This window comes from Lissotriton helveticus, chromosome 6 (genome assembly GCF_964261635.1).
Source record: "Lissotriton helveticus chromosome 6, aLisHel1.1, whole genome shotgun sequence".
Taxonomy (NCBI): Eukaryota; Metazoa; Chordata; class Amphibia; order Caudata; family Salamandridae; genus Lissotriton; species Lissotriton helveticus.
The window spans coordinates 1,266,200,470-1,266,221,078 of record NC_136067.1 but is presented as its reverse complement, the minus strand read 5'-3'; the positions used below and the strand labels follow the sequence as shown (position 1 = coordinate 1,266,221,078).

Genomic DNA, 20,609 nt, shown 5'->3' with positions numbered 1-20,609 from the left:
AATGGGGTTAAGCCATAGTGACCACTTTCAAGCAATATGTTAACTTTCTTTTATGGTCTGTAGTATGGTTAGTATCGTATAATGGGTTGCTGACTATCAAATGCCTTTAACAGAAGACGGAGATTTGGCAGTTTTTGAGTGTTGGTGTCTTAAAATAGTTCCTTCCCTGTCCCCTTTCTAGGTCTCTATGGAAACCAGATAACACTGTCTGTGGTAGCAGGGCTGAACATGTACATGGGAAAGGCCCAGTTAACAGTTGTGCAAGTGAAATTTTTATTTATTACATTTTTCCCAATTTTAGTACTAATGTTACATACAGCCAGTTTTCGTTGGTAACTAGTGCTCTGTATTGCTGCTAGTGACCTCAGATAAAACAGAAAATGGTTTTAAAAAAACACGTCTGTCTCCAACCCCTTTAACTGGATTGCTTCTAACTGCTTATAAATCTATTGAACTAGTCTGCTCTCTTGCATCTTCTTAATTAATTAGCATTTGTAGAGTGCGGTACTGTCACCCTTGGGGGTATCTGGGCGCTGTACGGGCCTCCGTCAAAAAGCCAGGTCTTGAGGAAATGGCTGGAATAGGGAAGAAACTAGGAGAAAAAGGCAAAATAGTTTGCAGAAAAGGCAAAAGTAAAGGCAGAAAAACAAGCAGAAAAGGCAAAAGCGAGGGCAGAAATTCAAGCAGAAAAGGCAAAAGCGAGGGCCGAAAAACTAGCAAAAAAGGCCAAACAGAGGACAGAAACATGAGCAGAATGAGGCAAAGCAGAGGGCAGGAAAATTAACAGAAAAGGCAAAATGGAGGGCAGAAAAAGGCAAAACAGGGCAGAAAAGTGAACAGAACAAGGCAAACAGAGGGCAGAAAAACTAGCAAAAAAGGAAAAACGGAGAGAAGAAAAGGCAAAAAACAAGCAGAAAGGGCAAAACAGAGGGCAAAAAAACTAGGAGAAAAGGCAAAACAAGGCAGAAAAACAAGCAGGAAATGCGAAACAGAGGGCAGAAAAGGCAGAATCGAGCAAGAAACAGCAGAGGAGGCACAAACAGGGGGCAGCAGGTAGACAGCCAGCATAGGGTAGTGGATTGCAGGCAAGTTAGACAGGAGAATTGTCAGAGGGGAAGCTTTCAGGAGGACATGCTCAACGGGGTTCCACTGCGGCCTCCATTAAGTAGGTTCTGGGGAGGGCGGGCGCTGGGTGGTGGGAGGAGAGAAATATCAGGAGGAGAGAACAACGGGAAGAGGGAAGAAACTAGCAGAAAAAGGCAAACCAGAGGGCAGAAAAGGCAAAACAAAGAGCAGAAAACAAGAAGAAAAGGCAAAACGACGGGCCAGAAAAAATTAGGCAAAGCTGAGGGCAGAAAAATGAGCAGGAAAGGCAAAACAGGGCAGAAAAACAAGCTGCAAAGGCAAATCAGAGGGCAGAAAAACTAGCAAAAAATGCAAAACAGCAAAGAAACAATCAGGATGCACAAACAGAGGGCAGCAGGTAGACAGGCAGCGGAGGGTAGCGGACTGCGGGTAAGCTGGATATGAGATCTGTTGGAAGGGAGCTAGTACGATGACCTGCTCAATAGGGTCACGCTCATACCTTAAAATTAGGATCAGACATCCAATTAATTATACGTGGATGGACCATTCTGCCATATGCAGCAGGTTAACTCATTTGAGGTCCTTGCTTGGATAGCAGGAATTTTAAGCTTCCCCTTATATTTGTAGGTCGAGCCTAGCGCAACGCGCATGCACTGCACTAGGAGATGACCTTTTGGAATCAGTCTGCACTTTTCAAGCGCTCATGCTTGTGGCGGCATCCACCTTGCGGGAGCGAGCAGCGGCATGCAGGAGCCATCTGTTTACAATTAACGTGACCCCGCCTGGGCTTATTTCGTTCTGCTCTCTCCTCGCAGCTCACTCTCCTTCTCCTCTGCTATCTCAGGCTCCCCTGGCAATCTCACTTTAGCATCTCCACCTCCGAAGCCTGCATCTAAAGCAAGCTGCAGCAAGTCTCAGCAATCTGTGTTCAAGCAAAGCGCTGTATTTCTACATAACGCATTGTGTGATCCTAGGCAAACATTTTATAGAACAAACCCTCCTGTTACTTCGTTGTCTCGTGACAGCACTTCCAATAGGTGAGTTCACGAGGTGTGCGTTGTACAAACCAATGTGATGTACTAACCTCAAATGCCTCTGCATGTTATAGAACTTTTTAATATGTTATTTTAAAGAACGCTCAGTTGATCTTTCCAAAGTTTGCTGCAAACAATTCTTTGCAGCTTCTCACTCGGTACAGGGCCTGCGGCCAAACTGTGTGTGCACTGCTTCTGGGAGCTGCTCCAGGACAGGCCGCTAGTTTACAGAGCAAGCCCCACCTTGCTGCTGAGTCTCCCTGCCCTCTCGGCCCAAGTGCCTAAATATAGCGCCTCGCAAAACAAAGGCATTCCAGGAATGAACAGTAAAACCTACTGGATCCCACCGCCCCTCAGCCCCTTCCCGGGTCTGGTTTCAGGCAGCCGTCTGGATCATGTGCTCTTGCCACTGTGAAAGCGCCCCCCCTAATTGTCATCTTTTCGGGGATTAGGTCATGTTGCAGTTTCTGTTTTGAGGATTTCAGGGGATGGGGGAATGGGTCTGAACATAAAACCAACATGTTAAGGGAAGATGTACTCTCGATGAACCACCCTGCACAACTTTAATACCCTCCGTAATCACATTAATAATCAGATAGTCGCATAGCACTTTACAATTCACCCTTCTAAGCGCTGTAATTGACAATATTAGTAACCAATCGCATCGCTTTCATCGGCCTCAGACAAATGAAAGGTGGAGTCTCTTCAGGTTCCTCACAGATCTCTGATGCAAGTGCACATCTCGTTGAGCTAGCTGTCCAGCACACCGCCCCCCCCACCCCCATATTAAAATATTACCTCATTTATTAAAAACTTTTTCCAAATTTTATTACCTTCTGGCATGAATCTCGATATTTAACATGATCGTACGTCAAAGTTTAGCAAGGGATTCTCACAACAGTTCGTATTTCTAGACATCCCCCAAATCACATTTCATGAAGACATCACAATAATAATTCCCAATATTCAAAACAGGCATTGGCATAGATAATAGGTCTCGCCTTTGGGACCTTATAAGTGTTTAGCCATGCAACAGTTGATGTTGTTGCACCAAAGATATTGTGCTGCTTAACTAAATACTTATAAGGTCCCAAAGGCGAGACCTATTGGCTATGTCAATCTTGTTATGAATGGGAGCAGCATATTACAGCTTATTAAAGAGGAAGATCAGGCCAGATGCATTGGTTTATGAACCTGTGACTTTTTTGGCTGGGTCAAAATGACCAAGACCTTAACTTTTTAACTAATGGATGGTTTGGAAAGAGGGAGTGTCAGTTTAAGTGATTATGAAGAGAAAACTAATTTTGGAATTACTCACGGGTATCAGAAGGGACGGCGCGCGTAGAATGCTTAATCTGTGGTTTTAATGAAAATATGCATACTGGAATAAATGAAGATCAGGAGCGCTTGGGGACACCTCCTAAAGAAACAAGATGGAGCTACCTATGCTTAATTTAAGAATTTGCAGAACGAATTTAAAAACTTCATTAAAATAAAGAAAGGGAAGACCATTAGAAAATTATGAACTGAAATCGAAATTGCTTTCTAGATCAATGATTGTAAAAAGTTCTGGAAGACGGTACCTCATGATTCTATGACAGCCCGTGAGACGACAGCAACACAGATATCCAAGAGTACATAGGGAGAGTCTATCCGAAGGCTCAATCCCAAGCTTGGTTTTGAATTTGGGAAATTAGCTCGGCAGGACCAGCTACTTGGAAGTAGGCTGTAATATGGAAACGGGAACAAAATGTAACAAATAACATAAAGCTTAGTAAAGCAATAGGCCCAGCCAAAGGGCCTAATGTGGTGTATAAATGGGACCGAGAGTTGAGAGCTCCATATCTTTGCCCTATTTTTTCTTTAATTGGACGTTACAGTTGCATGCCAGATATTTGGCAAGGCTGCTTAGTAAGTCCCATTAATAAAAAGGGCATCCCAGTTGACCCCTCGTCATACCAGTTAATATCTCTACTCGCTGTTTCATTTAAAATAATTGGGAACATTTTATTAAAAGCCTCGGGGGATTGGGCTGTAGTTTAGCACTCAATTCCTTTAGAGCAGACCAGATCCTGAGATGGACAATCTATGACCATAAACATGTTTCCTCTAGATTACATTATGCTTAAAGTAATATGCCCTGGCACTTTTGTTTGTGTTGTGGATTTTAAATCTGCTGTTGCCATTGAATATGATTTTACTATGAGCAGAATTCGGCCAAAAGAGGCATCCTTAAAGTGCTGTTATCATTATGCATTGCTCTTCATACAAATAGATGGACTCCGGTTCATGTGAAGGTGCAATGAGAGTGATCGTATTGATGTTATGCTCTCAGTGGACTTTGGAATGTTATAAAGATTTGTCTCGTTGAAAACACAATTAGCTAAAGGAGCAAAGGGTAAAGGTATTAACCTTTTGCAAGTATGGGCTGGAATTTGGTCATGAAATAATAATAGGAGTAATGCGCATATTGTGTTAAGAGAAAAAAAGGACCTGCGAGAAAAAGCAGTGGAGCTGGTGTTTAAACCATATATACATTTTATTAAGAGAAAGTTATCTTTTATACACTTTTAAGGGAGTAAAGGATCATTTAGAACTGCAGACTATCACTTACTCGTGTAGAAATGTTTTCCTATTACGATTCGGGCCAAAAAATCAACACACAGAATTCAAAATGTGAAAAACTTACCTATGTCCAAGTGTTTACAAAGAGGGTCTGGAAATCTCTTGCGTTTTTTGATGCTTGGTCCTTATGTTCTTGTGAGGACGTGATATTTAAAGACAATATTAGTTAGGTAGACAGATGGTGCCTGAGGCATTTATCTGTTCTCTCGGTTTTGAAAAGGAGTCATTTATGGTTAGCTTATGTATGAATAAATTAGTGCAAAAGAAATGCTCCATAGCTTATGCTTTTATTATTAAATCATTTGTTTTAAGTAGTAGTATTTTTGTTGTAAATAGGATATTAATTCTGGATATTTCCATTGTTATGTGTAATGGTCTGTTCCTTGTTAAAGAGAAACGTTTTTTAATTCTTAATCATTGCAGTCCTAACTTTGACTTTTTTTTAATTATTGTAGGCTGCTGATGAAAATATGTACATTTGTTCATTTTCTCTATTTTATTTTAAGTGTCCTATTTTCACAAATGTTTTATTATCTGAAATTCATTAATTTAGGGCTTAGATTGACCTTCTGTTAACAATTCGTATGTATATTTCTGGATTAAAACCAGAGAAAATATCAGTTTGCTTAAGGAGTAAATACAGTTACTCTAAGTAAGTTCCAATTAGTTGAAACACCTAACCTGAAGTTGTGCATAATACATTTTTCTCTAGGCTCGCTAGCAAGCAAAATTCGTCGAAAAGACAGTCTTGCAATCAAACTTGGCAACAGACCCTCCAAGAAGGAACTAGAAGATAAAAACATTTTGCAGCGGACTTCAGAAGAAGAAAGACAAGAGAAGTGGCAACAAATTGGAACAAAGCTAGTGAGGTATACATTTCTGTACAAGATCATGTTAGAATGTTTGATCGCACCCAAGTTGTTTTTAAGCTAGGGAGAGTTCAGACCTTTTGGTGCTTAAGATGGATGGCAATGTCATGTCCCAGCAAGAGTGCAGAAATATGACACATGAATTCCATCTCATCTCTTCTTGAACATAAATACTCTACTTCATATAGAGGACTTTGATATCTCCACTGCATGCACCAACTTGCTCCCAAAGGGAGTGATGAAAAATCCCTAGTAGTGCCACTGAGAGCTTCGAGTGCCTTAACAGTGCTAAAAATAAGGCAAATCAGGCAGCACTATATTGCTTGCAAGCACAGAATGCACTGCTGTTGGAAACACTAACTCCTGACAAACTCGAGTGCTGCAGCTATGGGTCTCTTTGTGGGCCAGGTTCTTGAACAGTCGTTCTTCCTTCAAATACTTTCAGGAAGAATGGTCCTTGTAGGTGCAGGACTCCCTAAATGCGTGTGAAAATACTCTGGTCCAGCATCAGGCTCAAGAATTAAATGTATGCATATATGTACTCTAGTGAAATGGGCAAGTGAATCCAGAACGAGAGGCCAATGACCTTCCACCAATGCTTGTCACCTACATGCTTGAGACTTTGACTCCGATTATTCAGGTATTTTCTTGGCTCTCCGCTTGCTGTAGGGTCATTATAGAGACATTACACATTTCTCATACGCTACTTTCTGTATTGCCACCCGGGCCACCTTTACGGCAAAGCTAGACCTGAATTATGATGTTTCATTAGGACTAGGAAAACAGTCTTTGCAGGATTCAATTGCTTAATGCACCAAACACAGATTGGCATTTAAATGACAGTCATTTACCTTTGCTATAACTAGTCATCTGACTTCAGGTCCGGATTCTGAATTGCTTTCCCTCTAATTCTTAAATGACTTCTGAAAAACCAGATAAATTATTGTACTAGAATACCCCCAAAAAAACTAAATATTGTATTATTTACAAACCTATTAACCTATTGAAGGTAATAATAGGAGTCTACACCCATTGGGATAAACAACCCCACAGACATAAATGTGGTGAGTAGTAAACCGGATTCTGAACACCAGTCGCACAAGAAACATGTGACCCAAGTGTCAGTTTTCCACACGCAAAATTTAAAATCAAATTATTTACCTTGCACTTTAAGAAAGTAAACAATGACTTACCGATTAAGTTAGAGGTATTAACAAAGTTAGAAGTAATATACACTTGCAGACTCCGGTTCTTCTCAGCTCCGTCCCTGTTATATCTGAAGAGTAATTAACAGTGATTATTAGTAGTCACCCTATGGCTTTTCCTTAGATCTGTGTCCCACCCACATTTATGAAGAAATTCTCCTAATCAGTTAGGTTTAGAGCTGGCTTGTGAGTCATATCTTTAATGACTGGAAATATACCCCCAGCATTCAAAACTGCTGAGGTTGTCTACTAAAGAAACATCAGGTAGACCATTTTAGACCTGCCCAGTTATCTTCGTCATTGAACAAAGAGATTGAGTAGTTACAAAACAGCTGCACGTTCAGGATAGTAATGTCCTTTGTATACATAGGGCAGGTTTCAGTCCAGCTCAGGGAATTGAGCCTGTTATTACTGCTCTGTTGGATTATGTTGAATTGACGGCTGACATGGTGAGTTACATGACAGTGATCTAATTAGACTTATCGATGGTGTTAAATAAAGTCGACCTTGGCACCCCAATAAAGAAGTTCCAAAAATGCCAGGATAAAGCAGGCTTGCATTAAATGGCTGAACTTTTTTGGGAAGTATAGATACCAAATAATTTCCCTGCATCTGTTTATATGGAAACCTTAGGAGTATCACGTGATGCAATACTAATCTCATCTTTGATGGAGTTACTAGAACATCTTGTGTATTTTTTGTTTTACAGTTATGCAGCGAACACTTCTGTTGATCAAAATTGAAACTTTATCTGATGAAAATAACTGGCACTTCTCTGTTTCTGTAGTCTTGATTCAAAAATGGATGTGTGAACTTTTTTTTTTAACTAAGTCCAAGTAGGTCAGATATGGGAAGGGGATTCAAATGAGCTCTCCTGACAGAAATTTGGTCTCAGCAACTTGCTTCTTTCGACCACTCGTTTCTGGGGATAGAAATGTGGGTGCAAAGTGAAGAGTGGGTCTCTAAAATCTCCCAACCTAGTCAAAACAGGATTTTTCATCAGTGCATTCAGATTTTAATTTCTATAATGAAAATTACACAACAAATCATAGCTGATTCGGCAATTGTTGTGTCATGGATTGAATATGTAAAAAGTATATAGTCCGGCTGTCCCAAACTGAACTGCAAGGGTTTTTTATTTTAATTGATGGTTTGAGTCAGCTATTTGTGTGTCTGGGTCCATTTTGTGTGTGGTGCACATACTTTTATTCACTGAGGGAAATGTGCAGGAATGGAAAAAAGCTGACATTCTGGGAATCACTAGATTTGCAATTTGGAATAGGATCTGATCTTAGCCAAAAGGTAAAAATAATTACAAGAACCACAGAAAAACCGTGCCTATCTTTTTTTTTTTTTTTAATACGCAGAGGCAATGTGATGTGGTACCTACACAATGAAACAACCTGTTAGTGTTTTCTCTGCCTGGTATATTATGTGATGGATGTACCCTGTGACCACGGTTTCTTTTCTTTTTTTTCTTAAACCACAGGAGACTCAGCCAAAGGCCCACAACTGAAGAGCTAGAGCAAAGAAATATCCTGAAACGTAAGTTCATATTGTTTGTAAATCTGTTCACGCAATAGAGATCACTTTCACATACCCTCTCATCTCTTCGTTTAGCCCATTGTAAGCCCAAGTGACCATGACATTGCCCCTTTTTCTCTCTTACAATCTAACCTTGCTTTCTCCCACCTTAGGGTGGTTGTACCTCTCCTCTCGGTGTAGGTGTATATAGCTGTAACTTGTTCCGCAAATAAAGTGGCCGGTTTCCAAAAAGGGACTTGTGAATAAAGACCGTGAAGTTTGAAGAGGGAGCGCTTTTTTATCAGAAGCCAAAGAAGAGATTTAAGATTGGGCTCAGATGGAGAGTGGGAGGCAGATCAGGCGGGCAGCTGTGTTTTGTTACACCTGAAGTTTAGCAGATAGAGCTTTGTTTCCAGTAATCATAAGGACATTTCCATAATATAGGTGACTTATAATAAGTGCCTGACTGGTGGATTTTCAGGACTGCAAAGGCAGCCGTTGGAAAGCTCCTTAGAATGTGCATAATTCCGAAGCAAGACCCAGAGATGGAATTTACCTTATCTTTCTTAGAGAGGATGTCATCAATCAGTATGCCCTGAATTTTCCACGATTATAATAAGTTGCATGTCTAACGCATTGTGGCCTTGTGGACCTTGAGCAAAGGAGCAGTATTGCAATGTTTTAGCAAGAGGTGTGAACAATGAGGAAAAGGGCTGCGGTGGTCGATTATTAACCCCTTGTGAATTTTAGATGCATGTGTGGCAAATGAGCTATGTTACTATTTGTATGAGGTTCATGTGGTGAAATTCATATAAGGACGTACCCAAGTCATGGTTTTTGTTGGTCTGCCCAAATGTTAGTCTTAGGGGAAACAAGTTGTTAGATGTAATTTCCCTACTTGCAAGGCTGGAATTTACATCTGGTTTGTGTCTGGCGAGATATGACATACATAGCAAGAAGTGATTTAGTAGAATGTGGAAAGAGATTGCACTGCAGTATTCAAGCCCCTAGGGAATTATGTGCTTTTCAATTTTACATGTAGATGCCATAGGGAAACAACTGTATAAATATTATCATCATATAATAATAATGGCTACATTTGATATTTGATGTACAAGTAAGTTCCAGTGAGTAGAATGAGGCTGGGGCATCTGTACTGCTGCTGAACTTACATTCAGGAGAGCTCAGTTGATACTTTGTGCATTAGTATAGTGTGACAGGAGAGAGACAGTGAATAAGAGCTTTTGTTATCTAATGTATTTTTAGTTGTTAGATGACTGGTAGAGGAGCCTGTTTTCTTTTTAGTGCTGAAGATGTGGCTGTGTTGCATGCATCGCAACTGGTAATGGGGGAAGAGATGAAAGAGCATAGGAATTTACCAGTGGCGGCTCCTCCTGGGAAGCATCAGCAGGGATGGATGAAGAGGGGGAGGGGGGTTAAAAGTTTTTTTTTTTAAAACACTTACCTGCCTCTGTCCTTTTCCTGGGTTCTTCACACCTCAAGCAGGAAGCACCCGGGCTCGCAGACTCCCCATTGCCAATCATAACGCTGTAATGCAGCATTGTGATTGGTCTTAGCGCTGTGGTTCGGTGCTCAGCCAGGGAATGGGAGTCTGGGCATGTTCTAAACCCAGGCTGTAATGCAGCCTGGGTGTAAAACATTCATGCGCACTTACATAGTGCCCACCACTTCTCCCCCTGCTCTGAAAACAGAGCAGATCCGCCCGCCCTGCCAAGACGCCGCAGCAGGAACAAATAAAATTATAATAACGTTGAGTTATCATTTTCATATTTCCTTTCTTTTCACTGCCAAAAGCAGTAGGGCAACGATCCTTCGCCTTAGCGGACGAGCAGCCATTGGAATTTACAGCCCTTGGTCATTCGCTGAAGGATACCTGTAGACATTGCAGACTGTTCCCTCAGACCTGTTAGTAGGCACTTAAACATCATGACCAGGTGCCGGTGAACTCTGTCGCCTATCATTATTTATCTTCTTCACTGCTCAGAACAAAATGTCCTCATCAAAATGGCGGCCAAAGTAGATGAATTAAGCGGAATACGTCTATGTGACTGTAATGAATGGTAAATGCAGCCAACATCGAAAATGTTACTAATACAATGGGTGACTAGCACAAGAAATGTGCTTTCCTGTGTAAGATTTACATTGCATTACCTCAAGTTAACATATTAACCTTTGGACGAACATATTTGTGTATGCATTCTATTGTCATGGCCTTGGAAATGCAGTGCCGAACAGCGCCGCCATCTCCTGCAGGCATTGAGCTCGAATACACTGTAGCCAAAGCTTACAGGACTGCGCGTTGTATTACAGTGAAGCTATCCGAAGGCCTGCTCATCGGTCAGAACACTTTAGATTTGCCGCGTTTTATGTGGTGTAAACGGAGACTCCCCGTCTGTCCTCCTCGGCCAGGGCTTTGTTTGAGGCGGCTGCAGCGCCTGCGGCTTTGGAGGCCAATAACGCCTTCGTAGCATAGCATTGCTGCGAACTTAGCCTGACTTCCGTTTTCCACAAGAGCCTGGAATCTCAGTTCTTTGTTCGTCCTTTCCCGTTCATTTCCCTCGCAGGGTTAGAAAGTAACCTAAACACAGCTCTCCCTCGAGGGACGCAGCCAAACAATTCTTGTGTCTCTTGGAGAGGGGAAGACAAAAGCAAAACTAACCCGACTTCCACAGGCCTGATTCTGCATAGCAAAGTTGTTGTTTTAACTCCTTTAAATGCCAGATCAGGTGTTGAAGGACAGCTCAAATGATGCATTGGCAGTTGCTTTCACAACACTGCACCCACGGTTAATTTGCAAATTTATGAAAAATAGAACCTGTACTCTGCCTTTTAAAAATACGTTCTGTTCCTGGGCAAATCAATAAAACATTTTTTTTAATTGGGAAGCAGTGGGACTTCACAAATGTAACATAATGTACTTTCAAATGTTCTAGTCGCTCCTCTTACAGGCCCTCACTTACTCCTATTTAATGAGATCTCTTTCACTTAGGGTCGTCAGATTTCGAGTCACACTGGAATCCACTTTGGGGTACAAATGGGAGTTTAAGCCTGATAAAGGGTGCGAGTTTTGAGATAATCACGTTATACCTGCAATTTTCTCTAAACACATTTTATCAGGAAAAATTTGGTGAAATGTGTTAGATTAAAAAAAATGTTTGGAAATGGCTGCATGTTCGTTCACATGTACACTGACCATGCCAAATTTAGGAAATTATTGAAAACCACACTATTCTAATTTGTAACTACAACTCTGTTATTCGCAACCTGTTTGCGCAGAGATACCCCTCTCGGGGTGATTCGTGCGCATTATAAATTAAATCAAGATACGAATTAACAAAGAGGCAAAACGTTGAATTTGGAGTGCAGCTGCTGGTGCCGCATCTTATGCCTCATTGTGACATGTGAAACTAAGGAAGGTGCAGCAATGTGCAGCATTCAAGGGCTGTATCCACGATGTTAGTATTTACTGAGCGCTTTATTATTGCACAAAATAAGACGTTACTTAAAACCTGGCCTAGAGCAGCTGTAGCAGCAACTGGTTCAGAAACAGGTTCTCACTGGTCTTGTAAATAATGTGTTGATTGGAACTTGCTTTTCAAGATCTAGTTGAAACCAGTGCCATGTTACACAGTCTTTTTATTTTTCTTTATGTTCTTTTCCTTCCAGTTCTCCTTGCTTGAACAGGCTATGCTGAAGTGCACTGGTTTCAAGCTGTGTGTGAAGTGCAACAAGCTGTTTTGCAGTAGCTGACCCACAACCCTGTTGCGTGTGCCCTCTGATGATTAACTATCCAGTGCAAACATGCACGTTCTGTGGAAATATTGTGTTACTCTCTTTCGAGTATCTTGTGGTCTACTCACAGAGCACAGCTTGAACTCATCCTTCAGGAAACACTTGACTTTATTTTCACGATGAAGAGTATAGAGGTAGTAAAGATATTCAGGAATCCAGTGTCGTTTAGATCATCTCAACTGTGGGTGGTGAATTGAAGCTCACTATGCAATGGGCTTCTCACTCCCGCATGGACACATTAGTTGCTGCGTTCCTGTGGAAATGTGAAGACAATGGATAGAACTATCATACGCTGGAATTAGTTGCATAATTTAAATGAAATCGTACCCAATGACACTTGCTGTCTGTATTTGGTTGCCCAGGACCAGGGAAAGGCTCGTACTGGCTTAGATTGATAAGTCGAATGCACTGTCCTCATCTACTCAAACATGTTGCATCATCACGTTGAGTTTCTTTCCATCTGAGCTCAGAGATCCCAGACAGCCTTTGCACTGTGGCATTGAGATGGATGCTGCCTTTCCCCCTAGGCGCCGTGGCACAGGCGTGATTGTAGTCAAACATCTTATTTCTCCCTGGGTGTTTTACAGTTCACCAAGTTTCTAGGCACTTCAGTGGCACGGGTATTACACTAAAGAACCAAACTAGCCTCCTCCTGTGGGTGCCAACTCGTTGATTGAAGCTTGGATTAGTATATAAATCAATGGGAGAGCTAGGGTATTCGGGGCACGTTCTGCCCCCAAGGGAAACTTGAATAAACGATGTGGACTAGCCCACTATGTGTATGCGTTGTCGCAAATGGTCACCTCTGATAGTGGCCTGAATGTTGGGCACATAGGGTGTTGTTAAAAGACCCCTCACACACCAACCTGGTTGGTGTCATGCTTCATCATTGGGGTCCCAACCAGGCGGGCGAGTGCCACCTGGTTGTGCTTCAACGCCTGACTACAGCGGAGCGGGTGTGGTGCAACAGTGTGATGTGAGTGAAGGTGAGTTATATTAAAAAATACCTCTGGGAATCCTTACCTAGTATTTTATTATTGGCAGCCCAGGGTATTATTTTAAAATATGTGATGCAACTAATTCTAGGAATAATTATCCTGTTAGTTGTCTATAGTGATGCGGTCTACATGTTTCAGCCCCCTCGGGGTGACTATTGGGGCTTTCTTCAGGACCAAAGGTGCAAGTGAGTGGCAAAAATTGTGGCCACGTGATAGTGATTTTTACACACGCGCTAAGGTGTGCAATAAAAGTATAAAAGGAGACAGTGCCGGCGTACTTACAGACACTGTTCTGTAGCGAAAAAATTCCTGTAGGGAAGAAGAATGACAATACACAACATGCATGATAACGCAACATAAAATGCAATCTTTTCGCGTACTTGGGTGTCATGGAATGGTTAAATTGACCCTTCAGGTGACCGTGGCATCCGGCTGGGCAGCATGCAAGATAAGAGCGACATGCTGTTTTGTAGAGGTGATTGGCAGCATTCAGGGGGAGTGCTGCTTAATAAGGAGCTCAGAGGGTTGTGAGGCTAAACGTAGCGCAATAATGAGCTAGAAGTGCGCTCGTGGGTGCATTTTATCATGTAGCACAATGGCGTGCTGATGGTCTATTGGGGAGAAAACCCAGCAGTCCGTGGCGCGCTGCGTGCGGTTTTATGTAAACATGCGTTGGATGTGAAATTACCGCTAACTTTTGTGCGGTGTAACATAGATGCTACCATGCGAAATTAACGTTGGTGATAACAATGGTTTGAAACACACAAGGAGATTTAAAAGAGATTAAAAATGCATCAATAATTACAGTGCTACGTTTGAAAATGGCAGTTAATCGGGGCTCGGGGAGAGGACGTAGCGTGTTGCCAATCTGAAATGAAACGAGAGGAAGGAGGCACTTAGAACAGATGCGAAAGCTTGCCAGTAGGCGACGGTCGCGGTAGTATTAGCATTGCCCCGAGGCCTTACTTGGTTGTGCTTAGTCCTCCATGGTAAACCTGATTCTGGTCCTCCGGTGTCCCGGCTGGTGGATGGGTGCCGGGACCGCCCGGTTAAGTAGTGATTAAAGGCGGGCGGTTCTTCCTGGTTTGGGAGTCGCATGCGTGAAAAGTGCGCATGCGCCGGACACGTTGTTTCTATAGGTGAAGAAAGCGGCCATCTTACAGTGGTTTAAATGGGCACGTTTCTTTCAAATTACATGATCAAATAATTGTTGAGGCTGTTGGCAGTGCAATGATTGGGGACATGTAATCAATTTCAGTTTTGGTAATTGCGAGTATTGCCTCCCCGTTGGGGAGCCTGCATGAAAGGTGCACATGCGCTGGGCACGTAGTTCAATAAGTGAAGAAGGCGGCCATCTTACAGTGGTTTGAAGCGTCCCGGGGGTGGGCACGTTTCTTTCAAATCTCATAATTTTGTTTTACTAAATGAATGTTTGGGCTGTTGGCAATGCATAGGATTCAGACATATGATTAGTTTAATTTCAGTTGTGAAGTGGCAAAGAATGTCTTGGGTAAAACTCAAAAAGGATGATGCTCAAAAAAGATGAAGATGAATAGAGACGAGTCCCAGTCATGGACTGTCCTTATATGTTTAATTAGCGTTTACTCAAGCTATTCCATGGAATATTGTCGTTTAAGCCAGTCTTGTGGCTAGAAAGTCGATATATATCCATCGATGTTCCTTGTTGAGTAACTGTTGCTGGATATTCGGGGTGTTAGGGTCCAGTGCTTTAATGATTACCCATGTCATGTCGTTGGTTGTGTGGCCTACTTCTAAGAAATGATTAGTCATTTTAGTGGTGTTCTTTTTGCACCTGATCGTGCTCCGGTGTTCACATATGCGCGTTTTCACCTTTCTGTTTGTCATGCCGATGTATGTGAGATTGCACGGACATACAATGCGGTATACTACGTGCGATGTGTTACAGTTGGTGTGGGCACGTAGTTAGCCCAGACCCCCGATCTTTTTCGACATGGAGAGCCCGTCTTTTAGCCACATATAATATTGAAATTGCCATTTATAGAACGAAGGGTCGGAAAAAAAGAGCATTAGGTATGAAGATTTGGGCTCCAGTAATACAATGGATTCAAGGGGTGCTGGACTGATTAATACATTTTTTTTTTATTGTATCTCTGTTTCTTGACCTTCAGTAGGTTTTTTTGTGTCCTCTTCTGATTTTTTCTTGATACAGTGTCATTATTCTGTTTATGGTGACAATGTCCTGAGCAGCTGTAAACCGCTTTTCCTCTGAATGCTCTCTTATATGTTAAAATCTGTTCTGCTTGCATAAAAATTGGGTAAAAACTTCAATAAAGATATATATATTTTTTTTTAAAAGAAGCTTGGCCTTCCTTGTCCTGCTCATGAGTCCTCCACCCCTTTGGGTACATTCCACACCATTTTGATGCAAAAGACTGAGAGGGAGGAGGCTGCCAATTGAGGGTATGTACCATAAGAAAGTGGAAGGAGTAGACTTCTGTTCGAGGCATGTGGGCTGCTGAATTCATATCTATAGCATAGATCGCCGCCTAGTGTTGGGTTCGGATGATTGCACATTGTTGTCCTGGAAGAGTCTTCGAAGTATCACGAGATAGGTGGCTCCTCCCCTGGACTACAGTGCGCATGGGCATCGACTACATCCTCAGATTGTTTTTTTCCGCCATTGGATTCGGATGTACTTTCGTTATCTCCAGTTCGGAATCAACATAAACTTTTTCGAGGCCAAAAGGCCTTTTTCGAACCGTCGGTATTGTTTGCGTTCGGTGCCCAGTTCTGTTCCGACTCGCTTCTCGAGTTGGACATCCAGGGAGTCGCGTGACTCTTCGGTGATCGAGGCCCAGTCGACGCAGCAAGACCTTCGACAACGCAACATGGAACAGAGCCCGTTCAAGAAGTGTCCCGTGTGCGGATCGAAGTACCCACACATCGACGTCCACCCAGTGTGCAACAAGTGCCTGTCGCCGGACCACGATGAAGCCAACTGTATGGCTTGTTCACAGTTTCGTTCGAAGAAGACGATTCGGCTTCGGCGCGTGGCGCGCATGGAGGCCCGGCAGTCGGCCACAGCACCGGTGGACATCTTCGACAGCGAGGAAGCAGACGAACACGAAGTTCAGCTGCAGATTTCATCTCCAGCGGAGGAAATCGACTACGACTATCAGGTGGATGTCGAAGGCCTAGACGTAGAAGAAGTCGTCGACGAGGTAGGAGACGACAATGAGACCTATGGGGCCATGGAAGATAGCTCAGAGGAAGAGCTATGCCCCGTTCGAACAATTACAAAGGCTCAGGTCGAGGGATCGCCACTCGGCCTTACCCAAGACCTTCTACCAGGATCCACGGCCCCCGCCTCCAGGCCCGGCTACGGACACTTCGGCGGAGCCGCCATTGTCAAAAACGAAAGTGAAACCCTCGGGTTTCAACACAACCGAAAGTGGCTGAAACGCCATCGAAACCGAAGACGTCTGCTCCCCCTGTCGACACCCTCGTCTTCCGAGGTGTCGGGACAACCCAGGCCGAAGAAAACTGTCGACCCGGTGAAGTCGGGCATGAGCGTCCAGCCAAAGTTGACCAAGGGTGTCGAGCAGAAGTCCAAGAAGGGCGTTGAGCCAGAATCAAGCAAGGGCGTCGAGCCGAAGTCCAAGACGGGCGTCGGGCCAGAGCCAAGCAAAGGCGTCGAGCCGAAGTCCAAGAAGGGCGTCGAGCCGAAGACCAGCAAGGGCGTCGAGCCGAATACCCCAAAAACGGTTACCCAGGCCGCCGACCCGATGAAGCCTCAGCCGGAACAGCCCAAGTAATCGACGCTTGAGTCTACACACGTTGGTGGACCGAGATCGTCTGTCGTGTCGACAAAGCCGTCCGCTTCCTTCACGAAGCAGGTCTCGGACTCCCTGAAACGTATCAGGGACAAGGCTTCGGCAGAAGACCCCAAGACACCTTCCGTCCCGAAGCAGTCAGTCCCCACGTCAAAGTCATCGACGCCAATCCTCTTCACGTTGCCGCCGAAGGTGGCACCGAAGGCCTTCGCACCGCGGTCGGTGCCCGAAGCGAACTTGCAGGGTTCTGCGGGGTTGAAGCCTACTCACCCGGCTGGGGGCTTGAAGCATCGACCACCATTGGTAGAGGAGCAGTCGGAGCGTTTCATCGATGCCGACACCGGGAAGCTTACGCTTTACAAACGGAAGATTACGGCGACGCCTTTGGAGTCATACACAATTCCTCTGAAGCGCAAAAAGCCTGCTTCGGATTCACCGGTCTTGGTCAAACCACTGGCTCCTCGGACTCCAAGAATTGCCACACCCTCACCTACTTATTCGGATGTTGAGCATGCTGGGGATGAGAACGAGGAATACAACTTTCCTGCCAACACAGATCCTGATGAACAACAGGACTCATGGGTGGAGGCAGGAGACCAAGGGGATCAGCAGCCCGCCCTTGACCCTCAGGTCTACAACGTCAAGACCTCTCCCACTGAGGATTCTGCGGCATTCAATGCCTTGATCGAGAGGGCGGCAAAAAACCACGACGTTGAGCTGCATGCGGACCATGTGGAGGTGGACTTCCTCTTTGACACTTTTTCGGCAGCTGAAAAGACTGTGAAGACTCTCCCGATGCTAAAGGGGGTCCTGAAACATGCTGCGGACATCTTTAAGGAGCCCACGCGGTCACGGGTAGTCAACCCTAGAATTGAAAAAAAAATACCGCCCGGCACCTGGCGATCCAACCTACATCAAGGGCCAGTTGCCATTGGACTCCCTGGTCGTTTCTAATGCCCGCAAAAGGGCGAATTCGCAGACCACTGGTGAAGCTCCTCCCCCGGACAAAGAATCCAAAGTGCTGGAGGCATCAGGAAAGAGAGTAGCAGCTCAGGTGGCCAATATCTGGCGTATCTCTAACACGCAGGCACTCTTGGTTCGGTACGACAGGGCACACTACGACACACTAGAGACCCTGTTGCAACATCTCCCAGACCAATATAAAGAGGCTGCGGAGATGCTTATCCAGGAAGGGAAGCTCATCTCCAACGCTTCAATTAAGTGTGCACTAGACGTTGTGGACACTGCAGCCAGGGCAATTAACACCAGTGTGATGTTGAGACGTCAGGCATGGCTCAGGATCTCCGGGTTTAAACCTGAGATCCAAACTACCATCCTCAACCAGCCGGTAAACCCTGACAGATTATTTGGTCCTGAGGTGGATACCACCTTGGAAAAAATAAAGAAGGATACAGAGACTGCTAAGTCCATGGGAGCTCTCCAGTCCCAACAGTTTAGGGGGAGCACTTTTCGTCGCTCAGGCAATAGAGGTGTTTCCAGAGGCCAGATGTCCCAGCAAACACAATTCAATAAAGGTGGGGCGCAATCCTCTTACCCCAAGCAAAGTAGAGGAGGTTATCGGGGCAACAACGCCAAGGGCAGAGGCAGGGGCAACAACAACTCCCGTTCCTCCGCCTCCAACAAACAGTGACGCCTGTCACTGCCCCCGACCATTCCACACCTGTCGGGGGGGAGACTCCAGCTGTTCCTGCCAGTCTGGAAATCCATCACCACAGACAGGTGGGTCAGGAAACTTATCCAGTTCGGTTATTGTTTGGAGCTCACATCCACTCCACCCAACATACCACCAAAACACCGTCCTATGTCCACAGAGCATTTGCACTTATTGCAGCAGGAAGTTCTTGTCATGCTGCAAAAAGGCGCTATAGAGCTCGTGCCAGTGGAGGAAGAAGGCACAGGAGTGTACTCCCTGTACTTCTTAATCACGAAGAAGGACGGGTCCCTCAGGCCTATTCTGGACCTCAGGCCCCTAAACCAGTACATTCTCTCGGAACACTTCCACATGGTAACGCTGCAGCAAGTTCTTCCGTTACTCAATCAGGGAGACTTCCTCGCAACCTTGGACCTCAAGGATGCTTACTTCCACATTTCACTCCATCCATCACACAAAAAATACCTCAGATTCACCATTCAGAATCTGCATTATCAATTGAAGGTCCTTCCTTTCGGAGTGACCACGGCCCCCAGAGTGTTCACCAAATGTCTGGCGACAGTGGCGGCGCACCTCAGGAGACAGAACGTGCATGTCTACCCTAATCTGGACGACTGGCTGGTTCAGGCAAAGTCAGCCCAGCAGTGCGCCGCCGACATGTCCCACACCATTCACCTTTTTCACGGTCTGGGCTTCTCACTAAACTATCTGAAGTCGCACCTTCAGCCGGCCCATGTGCGGCAGTATGTAGGCGCGACGATAGATACCCTGGCGGCCACAGATCAGCCAACTTCAGTGAGGATCAACAACATCCAGTCGCTAATCCAAAAGTCCAGACCGCAACACTCGCTTCCTGCGAGAGTGTTCATGCAGTTGATAGGCATGATGGCCTCCTGCATCTTCATAGTCCCGCACGCGAGGTTACATATGCGTCCGCTCCAAGAATGCTTGGCGCATCAGTGGACTCAGGCTCAGGGACAGTTGAACGACCTAGTGTTGGTGACCGGTCGGGCATACAACTCTCTGCATTGGTGGAATCCACACAACCTTTGCAAGGGCCGACCGTTCCAGGAGCCTGTGCCACAGATTATCCTGACAACGGACGCGTCTCTCCAGGGATGGGAAGCTCATGTACTCCACTACACGGTGCAGGGGCTATGGACAACGCAGCAAAAGAAGATGCACATCAACCTCCTAGAACTGATGGCAATCTTCATGGCGATGAAGGCATTCAAAGTACATCTGTGCAACAAGGTCGTGTTGATCCGGACGGACAACATGACGGCCATGTACTACATCCAGAAGCAGGGAGGTACACACTCTCCACAGTTGTCTCATCTGGCTCAGAGCATGTGGAAGTGGGCCATTCAGAGGAACATCTTCCTCATGGCGGAACACCTCCCGGGCACAGACAATCAGATGGCGGATCTGCTCAGCAGGTACAGCCACCAAATGCACGAGTGGGAGATACATCCATCAGTACTCCACCCGTACTTCCAGCAGTGGGGTCATCCGGAGATAGACCTGTTCGCCACAAGGGAAAACGCAAAATGCCAAAGCTTTGCCGCCAGGTTCCCTCACCCACAGTCGCAGGGCAATGCGATATGGATGAACTGGTCAGGCAGATTTGCGTACGCTTTTCCCCCAGCACCTCTCATACCGCTGGTGGCAAGAAAGCTGATGCAACACTCGATGACACTCATCCTAGTTGCTTCAACGTGGGCACGCCAGCCATGGTACACCACGTTTCTAGAACCCTCCGTGGTTCCGCATCAACGGCTGCACCTCACAACCAGGCTTTTGACGCAGAACCATGGCGACATTCAGCATCCAGATCCGCAACAGCTCAATCTGGCGATCTGGCTCCTGAGGTCTTAGAGTTTGGCTACCTTGACTTGCCTCCTGAATGCATGGATATCATTCGGGAGGCGAGAAAGCCCACCACTAGAGCCTGCTATGCAGCAAAAT

At 44.9% G+C, this 20,609-nt stretch overlaps 1 protein-coding gene across 3 annotated transcripts in view; it reads left to right on the top strand.

Annotated features, from left to right (window-relative positions):
- Positions 1-20,609, top strand: part of PHACTR2 (phosphatase and actin regulator 2) — a 662,085-nt gene that overhangs the window by 601,070 nt on the left and 40,406 nt on the right. For all 3 annotated transcript variants that reach the window (XM_078648997.1, XM_078648996.1, XM_078648995.1), the window contains 2 exons: positions 5,458-5,614; positions 8,309-8,364. In XM_078648997.1, coding sequence (XP_078505123.1) covers positions 5,458-5,614; positions 8,309-8,364 — 213 coding nt within the window. The remainder of the gene's footprint in view (positions 1-5,457; positions 5,615-8,308; positions 8,365-20,609) is intronic.